Here is a 16,691-nt window from a genome sequence, read left to right as displayed (position 1 = left end):
GAAGTGGTAAATGTCCGAGACCTGCATCACTTCGGGCTTTCCTCCAAAATTAAGTTGACACGTTGTGATATAACTGGAATACTGTTAAACCTAGCTCACTCACTTATGGTCAATCACCATGCAGTAGTCTGTGTTGTGAAAAAACATATTTGATATTTTTGGAAGATGTTTGTTTTTAGGAACTTTTTTAGCTCACCTGACTGAAATTTGTCAGCTTTCACAATTAAAAAAATGCATAATTTGGCATAAGTGTAGTTGGTAGTGAGCCTGAAATCTATGTTCCGATTTTTGCAATGTTATGAATTTGACCTTGATTAAACCCAACTAATATACTCACTAATCCAAACTCAAAAGCTCCCTTTAAGATGAAATGTAGGGCTGACAAGGTGTGCAATTCATTTATCAATGTGTAAACAGGAAAAACTTGTCAGTTATTTGTTATTTCTGTTATTGTTATCTGTAAACTGTACTAATCAACAGCGTTAGAAACTAACAGTTTTCGTCCACTAGTCCTTATAATGATAACATATATCAAAACCCTTAAAAATGGCAATTTTCTACTAGTCCTTATGATACCTTTACCACTGGGCAGTTTGTCAAGGACTATTGGACTAGTGCCAATTTCTAACCCTGATCAATTGTGTTTTCTGTCCTTGAAAAGTCAAAATGGAACAATTGTTAAAATGCTACAAATCCATATTACTGAAAAATCATACAACATTTTATTGACATTTTATAGTTTAACCAGTGCAATTCAATATTTGTGTCAACCTTAATCTAGATAATCAGTGGTTTGGACATGTTTTCCTGACATGAAAATTAATTAATAAATAATTTGGTATCCAAAAAGGACGGAGGCAAGAAAATCCTCTTTGATTAGAATCTTCCCCACTCTCCTACCCTGAGAGTTCCTTGCGGTCAGACCCGTGAAGATCTGGGGTAGAATAGGTCTTCAGCAACCCATGCTTGCCGTAAAAGGCGACTATGCTTGTCTTAAGAGGTGACTAACAGGATCAGGTGGTCAGGCTCGCTGTCTTGGTTGATGCATGTCATTGATCCCAATTGCGTGGGTCAATGCTCATGATATTAATCACTGGATTGTCTGGTCGATTATTTACAGACCGCCGTCATATAGCTGGAGTATTGCTGAGTGCAGCGTTAAACAACAAAACCAACCAACCTTGCAGCCTACCTAGTACCTCTGTCACAGGCCAGGGAAATGTGATGATTCATCACATATTACACAGTCCGTTCAACATGTTACATATGTTATTTATCAGTTTCCTTTTGAAAAGTCTACTCATTTAGATTAACATGTCATGAAAGGTAACTTTCTTTGAGAAAATGGGGGCACGGGTGGCCCAGTCATCTAAGGCGCTGTGATTTGCTGTGCAGAGTTGCGTCCCTTGGACACGCCAGAAACCTATGATTGTGGGTTCGAATCCCGGTTCACCCTGATTATGTTTCTAGGTTTGTCAGTCTATACCCGTGCTTGTGGGTTTCATCGAAGTGGTAAACGTCTAAGACCTGCATCACTTCGGGCTTTCCTCCAAAATTAAGCTGACATGCTGTGATATGACTGGAATACTGTTAAAAGCGGCGTTAAAAACAACTCACTCGCTTTAAGAAAATTTAATATCCTAGAACTCGAAAAACTTTTCATTTGCGTATTTATCCTTTGTTTACATTGGTTGTACGGCTCCATGTGCTGTCATCGAGCCCTACGGAGAGCTAGCGATACGGTCACTTGATGTATAAAGATATATTGTCCTGCACCTCACTGTCACAGTTGTAGTAAGATATCTGTATAATTATGCACGATAATATGTAAAGCGCTTGCATAAGGCCTGTCTACTCTAATTTCAGAGTAAGCGTGGTTGTTTACAAACTAGAGTAAAGTCTGGTCACGTGATACACAAATTAGCCTGTGGCAATAATGCTAAGTCACCACTGTGCTGGAGTGTGAATCATCTCTATAATGCCTATGGATCTTGCACATGCAGCATGTGCAGAACGTGTCACCGTTCTAGTCAGTGTTAAAAAATAAGGATGAAAGTCGAGGGGTTGTAGTATGGATCCTTGTCATAATCCTCAGTGTTGAAAATAAAAAAATATTGGTGTCCCTTAGACTAACTAACATACAGTCCCCAAAATAAAGTTTCGTATGAGGGTAAATAATAATAATTGTATGAGAAACTATCTGGTATCAACATATTAAGGAACCATCAATGGGATTGGAATGGGGTGATTTAGACTAACATTTAGTCTCTGAAATGAACATATCGTACATAAAAAAACAGTTGTTCAGTTATCTTAATAAAAATATAATAAAAAGGAGCCCAGTGACTCTCTTCATTTTCAGATACTTTCCTGATACTGCAGTGATCTAGACTTGCCAAACATTATAGACTTGCATGGGCTGTATTTGATAAGACAGACTAGGGGTGATTGTTTTCTGAATTACTGTATTTGCTCTAAAGTGTCCTGGTTCTTATTCTCTGTCCAAGCTTCCAAAACCCTTGGGTTACAAAATGGATGCTCAATGGTGATTTAATAAGAGACCAGGCATTAATATTTCAACTACAGTGAAGCATAAGCTACAGACACTAATAAATCAAAATTAAATAGATTATTTCAAGATAGAGAACAAAACTCTAACATCTGGTACTTATTGGAGATCTGGCGCTTATTGTGTTGTACACTGCTTCCTACCAGGCGCTTATTGAAGCCGGCGCTTATTAGAGGGAATACAGTATATGCTTTTGTGCCTGTAATATGCCTGGTGCCTATGTTGCATATACTACTGAAAAAAAGTTAAGGACCACCAGATTTTTTCATGTTACTATAGTTAATCAGTCATGCCATCAGGTGCATGGTTCTTAACTTTTTTTCAGGTGTATAGATTAATAAACAATATCAGTAACCCCAAAGGACCTCAGAGACAACTTTCAATAACTGACACCTTTCCGAGTTTAGAGTGATCCTGAGGTCCATGAACATTGCAGGTGTTATGAAGTAATCTAAAAACAGGGGCGTAGGGTAGCCTTGTGGTTAAGGCGTTCACTCGTCACGCTGAAGACCCGGGTTTGATTCCCAATATGGGTACAATGTGTGAAGCCCATTTCTGGTGTGTGTGTGTGTGTGTCTCTCTCTCTCTCTCTGTCTCTCTCTCTCTGTGTCTCTCTCTCTGTCTCTCTCTCTCTCTCTGTCTCTGTCTCTCTCTCTCCTCCCCCCATCCCCCCCCAATCCCGTGATATTGCTATAACTTAGTATAAGCAGAGTAAAACCATACTCACTCACCTAATCTAAAAACTTTTTGAAATTACTTTTTTAAATTAGGCTTATTTGAACACAAAGCTCTGCCAAATTTACCATCTCAGGAATTTGCTCACTTGGCTTTGTGTTAGTGGTAATGGCAGGAACACTGTGGGGTGAGGAAGTTCATTACGAGAGGTCTGAAGTCCACAAATCAGGTTCACTTAAAACAGTGTTACATGCCTGCTTGTTTCAGCCATAAGGAAATTGTTTCGGATATTGTGCTGAAAAGGTCTGGTTGCATTGTTTAATTGAAATTAATATATCCTTTGCCACGTGATTGTAATTCCACGAACTGACTAAGTTTTTATCACCAGAATGACTAAAAAATCCTTGTTTCATTAATCCCATCAGTTATTTTTGTCAAGACTGTCACCTTGATGATTGTTTTGACCATTTCAGTTTTATGTGAAAAGGTTGTATTACCATTTTGTTTTGTTTTTAATATTCAAATTTAAATAGTGAAAAGAAAATATGCTGTGAAAATGATTTAAGGTTTGTGAGATCTGTGACACTCTTTTGTAGCAAAACAAGCACATTTACTGTCTAAGTAATATCTATTTAATTTGTATTTTGCAATCGACATTATTTAAACCAGGCAATTAGCACATCCAAGTATAACTCTTCAATGTTATAGTAATTTGGTCTTTGAGGTCAAAATTGCAGTAAGTGGCATAAAACCCTACTCCTATCGCTACATAGTTTATAGACCTGTGAAGATTCTTGTTAGAATTGATCTTCAGCAACCCTTGCTTACTAAAAGAGGTGACTAATGGGATCGGGTGGTCAGGCTCGTTAACGTGGTTTTCATGTTTAATTTCATTTTTAGACCTGCTGCTTTTCAGAAGGGACTATGACCCGTGAAACAGGGGGAAAAAAATGTATGGCCTTATGATAGCTCAGTGCCGACTGTGCAGACTGTGCAAGCATCTTCCATCGATCCTGGAATGGATGCTCGGTTTCAGGATATATGCCACAAGCATGATTTAGATGATGATATTCAATATTTATATGATAAATTCACATACACTTACATTTACTTAAAAAAAAGTTTTAATATTTTATGATGTGTTTGATATTTGTTATTTTAAAAAGGTCTGTGAGCATATTGATGTTGTCAAGATTGTATGTACATAAACACTGTAAATATTCTGTGTGTTTAGAAAAGAAGAAGTTGTTATTAAATGATCAATTTGTTTGCACATGAGAACAAAAATACTTCAGTTCTTGACATTTCTTTACTTGAAGACCTGTTCATATTGTATTTTCTCACCTCTGTATGTCATATGAAATATACGACTCGTCAAAAAATCTTTTACATGAACAAACAGGAAAAAACAAGAACAGTCAGCAACATTTGTTTAGAATAAGACGTATTTGACATGCAGGGGACACCGATATACGCATCTCCTAATCATGTGTAAACAGGAATTTAGTGTTGACAAATAGATTGACGGTTTTCGTCAACCACAGGGTCGTTCATTTCCGTGTTTGCCCTCAGCTCTGAAATAGCCGTCGTCATTAGCGACCCCTGTGATGAATCGAACAGGTACAGGAAGTTGAGAGCTGGAGATCATTGCTCGCTGTGGGAGATGATGTCAGCACTAACCTTGTGTGTGCCTCGGCATAAATACTCTGTGTATCGTGGTCATTGCAGGATAGCAAATAATTCTGCCTGACTTCTGTTGTTGTTTTAAAGAGTTTTGAAAGAAGAAAAAGTCCCCCAAATTGCTTGTGATATTATGTACCGTATGAGTCTCGTCTGTGTGAAAACCTTGTATTCATACCTGAACTTGGCTCTCAGCTCTCTTTATTTTAACTTTCGATTTTAATGTTATTATATGTACTTATAATTGTGAGTTTACTGGACAGAACAGAACTCGGCCTTCAGACTTCTGGTTCAACTTGCAGACTTTTTGTGTATGTCCATTTACAAAATGTTTTGTCAAAAAGCTTCAGTTGTAGGTGCAGAGCTTCAGATAAGCTTGTATTTGCATAAAATACTCCCCAAAGTTATTCAAAACCCAATTACTTTTAATGAACTTCCGTACAGAAATGCATGCATTAAATAGACAACTCAATTGTTTGAAAACAGCAAACGTAAATACCCAATGAAGCCTTTTCAGCATGCATACAATGGACCTAATTACCGAAACACAATTATGAGCTAATTTACTTTCCGAGTTAAGCCTATATTTAGAACCGTTATATACATCTAAAACATTATTTAATTTTTTTTAAATCTCAAAATGCTTAAGTAAGTAAGTAAGTAAGTAAGTAAGTAAGTAAGTAAGTAAGTAAGTAAGTAAGTAAGTAAGTAAGTAAACCACGGATATAATGAACTCAAAGGGACTACTAATTTTAGTTCGTTATAACCGTAGTTCGTTATAAGCATATATACAGCATAACTACAGCAAATAGTCGGGACCAAAAAAGTAAGTTTGTTATATCCGTCAGTTCGTTATAAGCATGTTCGCTATAACCGTAGTTTACTGTAAGTAAGTAAGTAAGTAAGTAAGTAAGTAAGTAAGTAAGTAAGTAAGTAAGTCTTTATTCTGTAAGTAAGTAAGTCTTTATTCTGTAAGTAAGTCTTTATTCTGTAAGTAAGTAAGTCTTTATTCTGTAAGTAAGTAAGTAAGTCTTTATTCTGTAAGTAAGTAAGTCTTTATTCTGTAAGTAAGTCTTTATTCTGTAAGTAAGTAAGTCTTTATTCTGTTAGTAAGTCTGCCTAAACATCACTACATGTGGTCATCATTCCATGGTGTTTGCCTGATATCCTTCCAGAAGTTACCTGCCGTAACAGGGGTAGATAAGCAACAAGTTTGTATGTCGCCAGCAGGGCTTGCTCCTTTTTACAGTTACTGGCCCTTCTCCAAACTAACTGGCCGACAACTAAACCGTGAACCTGAGATCAAGAAGCTCTGAACATTTTAGAACTCCTCACCCCTAAAACGCTTTCTCCTGCTCTCTCAGATTAAGTCTTGGCTCCCATTTGCCTTATTTCGTGGCAATTTATGAGCAAATAAAGATGTTGTTGTATACAATATTACAAAATGGCCACCGGTTGTCATTCTATTAAGATGATCGACATAATCTTTCTTTGAGTTAACCATTCACACGACCTCATCCCCCCCCTAAATATTTACTCAGCAGAAATACATGATTCACGAGCAGTGTCCAATTAAAAAAATTTAACATACACGGAGAAGGGGGAAGTTTTGACTAACCAGACTGGCCATCTATTTTACGTTTCAGCAAGCCTTTTGTAATTTTAACTGGCCACGGGCCCATGGGCCAGCAGTTAGTTGACCCCTGTATAAGGAAAATTCAGCAACTACAGCCTAATCTAGTGAGCACCATCCGATTTCCAGTCCGTGAAACATGACCTCGGTATTTACCTTCACACAATTTGGTCAGTGTCAGTCATACAGAAATCAATTACCTGACTCTGATTGGCAGGTGAGATATGTGACACGCAAAGGCATTGATTACCTACAGCAGGTAATGTACAGGTGTTCTCAGGTATACGCATACTCAGGTGCTCTCGAGATTTCCCGGGGCGGTCGGGTAGCCTAGTGGTTAAAGCGTTCGCTCGTCACTCCGAAGACCCGGGTTCGATTCCCGACATGGGTACATTGTGTGAAGCCCATTTCTGGTGTCCCCCGCCGTGATATTGCTGGAATATTGCTAAAAGCGGCGTAAAACCCCACTCACTCACTCAATTATTATGACAACATATAGCAAAACCCAGAAAGAAAGGCAAATTTCTACCAGCCCTTATGATACCGTAACTATTGGGCAGTTTGGCTAGGACTACAGGACTAGTGCCAATTTCTAATGCTGCTCTGTGATCTAGTGGATAGAGTGTCTGCCTGGAGGGTTCCATCCCACTGTGTCATACCATTAAAAGACATTACAAGAAGGAACTTGTTGTTACCCTGCCTGGCACTCTGCATTAAGTAATGCCCAGGTCAGGCAACTAATGATGCTTGTTGTAAGAGGTGACAAACAGGACCGGATGGTCAGACTCGCTGACTTGGTTGATGCATGTCATTGTATCCCAATTGCGTAGATCGATGCATATGATATCAATCACTGGATTGTCTGGCCTAGACTCGATTATTTACAGACCGCTGTCATACAGCTAGAATATTGCTGAGTTTAGCATTAACAACAAACAGTGTAAGTAAATGCGTCTACTAGCCACTACTAGCGTGTGTGGTTACTGAAGTGTTTCGGGCGTGCCTGCTCTCTACCTCCTATTTCCTGTGTAATACAATGCAGGAAACTTTCCTAAACATGGCAAAATTATCTCTCAGACCGGATTGTGCCTTATTGTGAAACACTGTCCAATGTGAAGTAGATGGGAGAAACTTGACTCAAGGGCCAGGGTTATTAACCCGGGAAGTAATTGCATGGTTTGAAGTGTCTCTTTCTCTTCCATCTGACAGGTGTTAAGTTCAGGGCAGTGTGTGCAACTTGCCAGTCTTGTTGTTGTAAAGGTGACATGTTGTTTCTGGAGATGATAAAAAAAATGTTGATTTATACTTGTGTGTTGAAGTTTGTCACACATTCTCACTATAACCTGTTGGTTGTTGGTGGGTGGGTTGGTGGGTTGGTTGATGGGTTGGTTGATGGGTTGGTGGGTTGGTTGGTTGGTTGGTTCATCCACAGATTTTGTAAAATCAACGAGAGGCACTTTATTATATTTATATGATTATTTTGTAAAGGTTTGAGGCATTCTAATTTGTTTAGATTCTACTATCATGACTATATTTAGGGGCCGTCGGGTAGCCAAATGGTTAAAGCGTTCGCTCATCACGCCGAAGACCCGGGTTCGATTCCCGACATGGGTAGAATGTGTGAAGCCCATTTGTGGTGTCACCCGACGCGATATTGCTTGAATATTGCTAAAAGCGGCGTACAACCTCACTCACTCACTCTACTATATTTAAGAGAATTTTGAAAGCTCTCTCCAGGCCCCCAAACAACAGAACACTTCAATCTTCAAAGAAAAACAGATAATGTTTTGTTAGGTACACATTTACCTTTCTATACTATTAAATGTCTTCATGCATGAACCATTACCTGTGGGTAACGTGCGGATCAGGCTTAGGTAATTATGTGTTGTCAAGCCTGATCATCGGTCATTGCTCATGCTGTCGATCACTGATATGCCTGCACCTGACTCTATTTACAAATGGGGGCACATCGTCTAAGGCGCCGCAATTCGCTATGCAGAGTTGTGCAGGCTTAGAACTAAACTGAAAGGCTTTACTAGCCCAGGTAAAGATAAAATGTCCTTGTAATATTAAGACAATGGGGAAATTAGGAAATTTGTTCTAGCCCGCAGGAATTTGTACTAGCCCAGGGCTGGTAGGCTACTGTTAATTTCCTACCCTGGTTGTGTCCCTTGGGCATGGCAGAAACCTATGCTTGCGGGTTTATATCCATACCCGTGCTCGTGGGTTTCACAAAAGTGATAAACACCAGGGACCTGCATCACTTTGGGCTTTCCTCCCTGGTGACATTAAGCTGACAGCCGTGATCTAACTGGAATACTGTTTGAAGCAGCATTAAACCAAACTCATTCACTCACTCACTATTTACAAACTACAGTGATATGCCTGTGATTACAGTGATTGCTGAGTACTGCATTAAACGGCATCGACTCACCTGTGGGTCATTTACCTGTAGAGCTCTGTGCATCAGGTATTTTGAAATGGAGGTAATCATAATGATTCATGCTTTTGATCGCCATGACAAATGATGTGACTTCCTCCGTCAGGCAGCAGTGAAGTGCAACAGACTTGATTACTGCCCAGTCAGGACGCCAGGCTCGTGTCTTAACGTACATTGATCTTGTCTGACAACTACATCAAGGTGGGCTCGGCTTCAGCCATGTCTGTTGTGTATGAGAATAGGGCTGGAAATTATTACATTAACTGAAGTCTGCTAGTCAGAGCCTCTATCGGGAAGGTCTGCTGACATTTCCTTGTGGACGGCCACTTTTACATGCCGACTCTGTACCTGGTCATTTTTGCAGGAAATGAAATTATGATTATGAACATGTCTACAGACAAGGTGTATTTTGGATAATAATAATAAGTATTAATACATGACACTTTTTCTTTTTTATTATGCATGTCTACTTCTTTTATTTGTACGATGGGGGCACAGGTGGCCCAGTCGTCTAAGGCGCTGCGATTCGCTGTGCTGAGTTGCGTCCCTTGGGCACGCCGGAAACCTATGATTGTGTGTTCAAAATCCAATTCATCCCGATTATGTTTCTAGGTTTGTCAGCATCATACCCATGCTCGTGGGTTTCACCGAAGGGGTAAACGTCTTAAGACCTGCATCACTTTGGGCTTTCCTCCCACAAGCTGACATGCCGCGATATAACTGCAATACTGTTAAAAGCAGCGTTAAACCTAACTCACTCACTCTGTGCGATGTTTCAGAGCTACTTCTTGCTCCTTCACCAAGCATTCACGTAATAAAGTAGCAAGAAGTAGCTCTGAAACGTCGTGTAAAGATATAAAGAAGTTGCTTTCCATACAAAAGTGTTGTGTATTCATGTTCTCCCAACTTCTAAATGCCTATCAAAGACGACAAATAATTAGTATAGTAAATAATATAGACCCGTTGGTCATTTAAAAAATACCAAAAAAAACTGTGTCACAGTTTCATTTAACATGTTAAATTGGCATGTTTTGAAATTAAATTATAGATAGTGACATGTTTGAACAAAGCTTGGGTTCCGTGTAATTTGACTGGTGTGAATACAATGTCTGCAATTGCAGGTTAATCCTATTAAGTGTGTCAATTAATCTTTTGTTTCAAGAAAAAAACACATCCCAGTGGTCAGTAAGCATCCATATGAACAACTTGTTTATTTTATCAAGTGTCAATAATCGCTCTTAACGACCCAAGCCCCAGATTACACAGCAGATAATTGCGTGGAATGTTACCTATGAATTTGACAATTAGCTAACGATGTTTGTGCAGTGGATTAATGAGTGATCACAGCAAGGTATTAGACAACATGATAATCCTTGGATTAGTTGTAGCTAACTACTGTACAAAAGATGTCAATTAAAACCCTTGTTTGTAGACAAGATTTCTATGTATATTGGGTCAAACAAGTTGCTTTTCATAAGTTAATTGTATTTAGGATGTTAAATTAGGCAGTAGCTGATATATATGAGTCAGTGTGCTGATGGTTGTGTTGTGAGCTAGCTGTGGTTATTGACTGGATGAAAGGGTGATTATATGTATGGTCGTAAATTACATGTTAATTTCATCCCATGAGCAAGATATGTAGCAATTACGTTGGATAGTACATTTCAGTTGAAATTTATGTTGACAAGGTTGCATCTTGTGAAACATTTAGATTTTCAGTTTTTATTGATTATTTGATTTAAGCTAATTAGGTATTTTTCTACCTTAGTTTTCGTTGTCAAGGATTCCAAAAGAGAATTGTACATTAGTATTATAGATTTTGTGTGACTTGCACCATACTGGTATTTGGGAAAATTGATGGGTTGTAGATTTCAATCATCGTAGGCTTAAATGGGAGAACATTAGCAGTAGGACCATCACAAGGGTTGTACATTTCATGCCTATTGCACCCTGCTGTTTATTTAGTGTCACTATCAGAAATGTACCGGACAGTCACGATGCGAGATCGAACATCGGTGTTGTGATTATGGATTCCTAATGTCCGTGAGTTTGGGAATTATGCGTCAACTTGGCCTCGCTTGCATGATCCAATGTGAGTCATCGTCTTAAGCCGCTCTGCAGGAGTCGACAAACACAGGCAGGCCTCAGCAGAATCACCTGTTAACACATGCCGATACGCGCAGCGGTTTGCTCATCGCCATCATCAAGGCCATTTTCATAATCGAGGAGGAAATGACCGACGCATCACCAATTGTTTTCTCGGATGAGCTTGTTTTCTGATTGCTCATTCGGAATCAGATTATTGAAGGTGACGAGCAGTGTCAGTTACGGAACATGCACAGTTGCTGTGAAGACCCAGCTAGGGGACATGACATTTACTCTTGTCATGGAATACACTTGTGAAATCTACAATAGCTCCTGTCAAACATCGGTAGACTGTAAGGCCAGCTTCTAAGTCAGGGTGTCTGTGGAATTACGAACTTCGGCTGAGAATGGCGCTGACTCATGGTGCATAATTGATGAATTTCACTGTGAAATCAGGCTTGACGATATGATGACACTGTGCAATTGATGATTAATTCCAATCATTGTCAGATGAATGAATTTTGAGTCTTTTGAAATGATTCAGCAGCTTTTACCTCAGACTAAGTGTAGACTGCAAATTACAAAGTCTATCTCATCAAATATTGCTGAATTGCCATTTTCTCAGATCAGGACTTGTGAGATATAATTTAATAACCTTTACTGTGTGTGATGAAATTGACAATGCTAGTCAAGAAATAGACAACATTTCAAGGAATAGAATGTCGAGTCAAGTGTGTCTTTTGTTGAATAAGATGCAGGCAGCACTGTGGTGAATTACAGACCTGACTCGTTTTGTGGAAGAAATTGGCAATTTGAATAGTGCAATAGACGTTACTTCACAGCTGGTAATGGACATCAAAGTCATTATTGGACGTTGACCTTCGGAAGGCTCTCATGGCCTGATTGATGACCGATCAATTACTGGGTTCTACAGCTCTGGACGAACGATTCTGTGCAATTCTCACAACTGAAGCCTGTTTCTATAGGCATGTAGAAATAGTTTGGAACTGAAATTACGAGATACACCATGACAAGAACGTGCAATCTGCCCAGTCACAGGTTCGTATTTTTAGCATTATGGATCAATATACAAATAGTGTCTTAGTCAGCTAGTTCCCCACAGAAGGGTACAGTTAGATTAGTAAGTTGGGCTTTCAGCAGGAATAATTTTTGTCTGAGTTCTGTTAAACAGCTGTTGCCATTATTATATGTTGATTGGGTTGAAGCAATTATTTTGGACCTTTAGTCATCGGGCTGATTTCATGATGAGGATCATCATATGTTACGATCATCTCACTTCAGACTGGGGGGAATAGTTGCGGGTCAAATGACCTGTGGAAATGATGGTGTCATCCCTATGGGATAGGCTTCTTTAACACAGGAGCAGAAGGCCAACATAGGTTAAAATGAGGCTGGTGAGGTTTTCACAACCTATTTGTTTTCAAGACATCCGGCGTGTCCAAGGACAAATTTATTTTGGGGGGGAAAGTTTGAGGACAAATCATCTTTCTTCATTTTTTTTCTGGAACAAATTTTTTTTCTCTTCTAAAAAAACCTTGACTATTTCATTATTTGTAAAATATTTTTGATAAATGTTATTATTAATTAAACAATATTTATGAATATGATCAATTAAAACATTTGGGTATACAGCTGTAGATATTTACAGCTTTGGCATTCAGCCCATAAGACTTCCTTTGAGTTTGTGTGGTAAAAATATCACTGAGCACTTAAAACTTGGCCATCCCGTTTTGCCAGCCATTTAACAGTGCGATCACAACTCTATCCAGATAATTTTCAGGTGTAACTTAAAACACAGTGTTAAGATAAAAGCCTTGCACCTGTAGGAAGGTATTTCAGTCCCAGCGTGAAGTATTTGCGTTCATTTCATGACAGGAAGCTGTCAGTATGTGTAGATTTGTTGACATGTTTGTCAAACAATGTGTGTATTTCATAATGACAACAAGGGTCAGCACACGCGCCCACCTGGCGAAGGTGGTGGGCGGCGATGTACTTTTTGTTTTGAAAGGAAACGAACATGCCGAAACTTAAAATTATTTTTGATTTTTTTCAAATATTATTCTTAATGAAAAGAATTAGTGCTATTGTTATGCAATAACTTTATGGTATCCCTTTTGTCTACTTGCTGCAAAGGAAAGATTTTTGTTTGCATTTTTGTTGTTTCTTAGTCAGTGGTCAGAATTAAGCTGAAAGGTCAAAGAGCCCTTGTCATGACCCCAATGTTAAAAGTTGAAGAATTGGGGGATCCTAGATTCAGATAATCTCTGTAGCTGCAAATGTCTAGCACCTGCCTTCAGTTTGAAAACTGATAGTATTTATTTATGGTAATCATGTCAATAGATAATTTAGCTTCAGGTTGAGCAAATTTTGGGCTCATTTTAAAAGTTATGAATGTAACAAGAAGGCTGTGCTTCGTGCATACATTGTGTATCGCGTTACATGATGATGATGATGATTTATTTATTTATTTATTTATTTATTTATTTATTTATTTATTTATTTATTTATTTATGGCCATATGAAACAGATCCCCTTTTTCGTCGATGTAGTGTCACACTTGTTGTTGTTACCAGAGAATGATTGAAGTCAGTTCACGCTTGTTGGGTGAGCGTTTAAAGGCTCGTCTCTAATTTCAATTAGCATGTTTGCTATGAGCGTCACCTGGGTTGAAATAAACGTGATATAAATGAGAATGGATTCCCTGTGAGGAAAGCACAAAACCAACGTCACGACTGTTTCATGATCTATTTAATTAGCGTGATCAGTAAGCGTAAGTAACACATGTCGTGTTTGACAGCGATGAAATTGACGAGCGGTGATCTATTTGGTCACTTCAAAGGGAACAGAATGTGATGTATGGCTGACCAAATTTATTAGGGGATAGGCCTATGAGAAACGACCTTTCTTTGTCCTGGTTGCGTTGAGCTCAAGTCATGGTAGGTAGACGTCATTGTGACAAATGAAATGTGTCAGTACCACCAGCTTCTGCTTGATAGTCATAGTATTTCATAACAGCAATGGCAGGTCCTCGTGCTTGCTTGTTAGTAGGTACTTGTTTCACACAGTACTTGTCTCGGTAGCACTGAATATAGGCATGAGACCACGGAACATAGACCCCTTTAGCTCGGAGGACCCCTTTAACTCTTATAAACCTTAAGGACCCCGTTTACTTAAAGCACCCCTTTAACACTCAAGAACCCTAGGGACCTCTTTAACTTGAAGGACCCCATTGACTCTAAGGATCCCTTGAACTCTAAAAAACCCTAAGGATCGAAAACCCCTAATTCGAAGGACTCCTTTAACTCTAAGAACCTCTTTAACTCTAAGGACCCCTTTAACTCTAAGGACCTCTTTAACTCTTAGAACTCATTTAACTCTAAGAACCCCTTTAACTCTAAGGACCCCTTTAACTCTAAGGACCTCTTTAACTCTAAGGACCTCTTTAACTCTAAGAACCCCTTTAACTCTAAGGACCCCTTTAACTCTAAGGACCCCTATAACTCTAAGGACCCCTATAACTCTAAGGACCCCTTTAACTCTAAGGACCCCTTTAACTCTAAAAAACCCTAAGGACCCCTTTAACTCTTAAGGACCCCTGTAACTGTAAAAACCCTTAACTCAGAGCAATCCAAGGTCTCCAAGGACCCCTTTAACTCCAAGAACCGACTCAAAGCAATAGCTTTAGAATCCTTAAATGTAAAAATGGATTTGTTTCTCAGTCTTAACCACAACAACAACAGAAAGTGATAAAGCAAACAAGCTGGGTCTCAGGGTCAACAACCAAACCTGTCGACAGTGTGTTTGTTGCGGATTGATTGCATCATTGGCCAAAACAGGGACAATGAGACTGAAATAAGGACAATCAGACTGAAACAGAGACAATGGGGCTGAAACAGAGACAATGGGGCTGAAACAGGGACAATGAGACTGAAACAGGGACAATGAGACTGAAATAAGGACAATCAGACTGAAACAGAGACAATGGGGCTGAAACAGGGACAATGAGACTGAAACAGGGACAATGAGACTGAAACAGGGACAATGAGACTGAAATAAGGACAATCAGACTGAAACAGAGACAATGGGGCTGAAACAGAGACAATGGGGCTGAAACAGGGACAATGGGGCTGAAACAGGGACAATGAGACTGAAACAGGGACAATGGAGCTGAAACCGGGACAATGGGGCTGAAACAGGGACAATGAGACTGAAACAGGGACAATGAGACTGAAACAGGGACAATGAGACTGAAACAGGGACAATGAGACTGAAACAGGAACAATGGGGCTGAAACAGGGACAATGGAGCTGAAACAGGGACAATGAGGCTGAAACAGGGACAATGAGACTGAAACAGGAACAATGGGGCTGAAACAGGGACAATGGAGCTGAAACAGGGACAATGAGACTGAAACAGGAACAATGGGGCTGAAACAGGAACAATGGGGCTGAAACAGGGACAATGAGACTGAAACAGGGACAATGAGACTGAAACAGGGACAATGAGACTGAAACAGGAACAATGGGGCTGAAACAGGAACAATGGGGCTGAAACAGGGACAATGAGACTGAAACAGGGACAATGGGGCTGAAACAGGGACAATGGGGCTGAGACCGGGACAATGAGACTGAAACAGGGACAATGAGACTGAAACAGGGACAATGGGGCTGAAACAGGGACAGTGAGACTGAAACAGGGACAATGGGGCTGAAACAGGGACAATGAGTCTGAAACAGGGACAATGGGGCTGAAACAGGAACAATGAGACTGAAACAGAGACAATGGGGCTGAAACAGGGACAATGGGGCTGAAACAGGGACAATGGGGCTGAAGGAGGGACAATGCGGCTGAAGGAGGGACAATGGGGCTGAAACAGGAACAATGAGACTGAAACAGGGACAATGAGGCTGAAACAGGGACAATGGCGCTGAAGGAGGAACAATGAGACTGAAACAGGGACAATGAGGCTGAAACAGGGACAATGGGGCTGAAACAGGGACAATGGCGCTGAAGGAGGGACAATGGGGCTGAAACAGGAACAATGAGACTGAAACAGGGACAATGGGGCTGAAACAGGGACAATGGGGCTGAAACAGGGACAATGGGGCTGAAACAGGGACAATGGGGCTGAAGGAGGGACAATGGGGCTGAAACAGGGACAATGGGGCTGAAGGAGGGACAATGGGGCTGAAACAGGGACAATGGGGCTGAGACCGGGACAATGGGGCTGAAACAGGGACAATGGGGCTGAGACCGGGACAATGAGGCTGAAACAGGGACAATGAGACTGAAACAGGGACAATGAGGCTGAAACAGGGACAATGAGACTGAAACAGGGACAATGGGGCTGAAGGAGGGACAATGAGACTGAAACAGGGACAATGAGGCTGAAACAGGGACAATGAGGCTGAAACAGGGACAATGAGACTGAAACAGGGACAATGGGGCTGAAGGAGGGACAATGAGACTGAAACAGGGACAATGAGGCTGAAACAGGGACAATGAGACTGAAACAGGGACAATGGGGCTGAAGGAGGGACAATGGGGCTGAAGGAGGGACAATGGGGCTGAAACAGGGACAATGAGAC

At 40.2% G+C, this 16,691-nt stretch overlaps 1 protein-coding gene across 4 annotated transcripts in view; it reads left to right on the top strand.

The window, feature by feature from the left end:
• Positions 1 to 16,691, top strand: part of LOC124145758 — an 81,540-nt gene that overhangs the window by 31,029 nt on the left and 33,820 nt on the right. Inside the window, exon 1 of one of the 4 annotated variants that reach the window (XM_048401245.1) lies at positions 10,580 to 12,141. The exons of the other annotated variants lie outside the window; for them this stretch is intronic. Coding sequence (XP_048257202.1) covers positions 12,110 to 12,141 — 32 coding nt within the window. The 5' untranslated portion in view covers positions 10,580 to 12,109. Of the gene's footprint in view, positions 1 to 10,579; positions 12,142 to 16,691 lie in introns of those variants that run through there. 4 annotated transcript variants of the gene reach the window in all.

Source organism: Haliotis rufescens, unplaced genomic scaffold (genome assembly GCF_023055435.1).
Source record: "Haliotis rufescens isolate VD_foot unplaced genomic scaffold, xgHalRufe1.0.p SCAF_21, whole genome shotgun sequence".
Classification (NCBI taxonomy): Eukaryota; Metazoa; Mollusca; class Gastropoda; order Lepetellida; family Haliotidae; genus Haliotis; species Haliotis rufescens.
The sequence above is the reverse complement of the archived record's forward strand: the minus strand, read 5'-3'. Positions and strand labels throughout refer to the sequence as shown.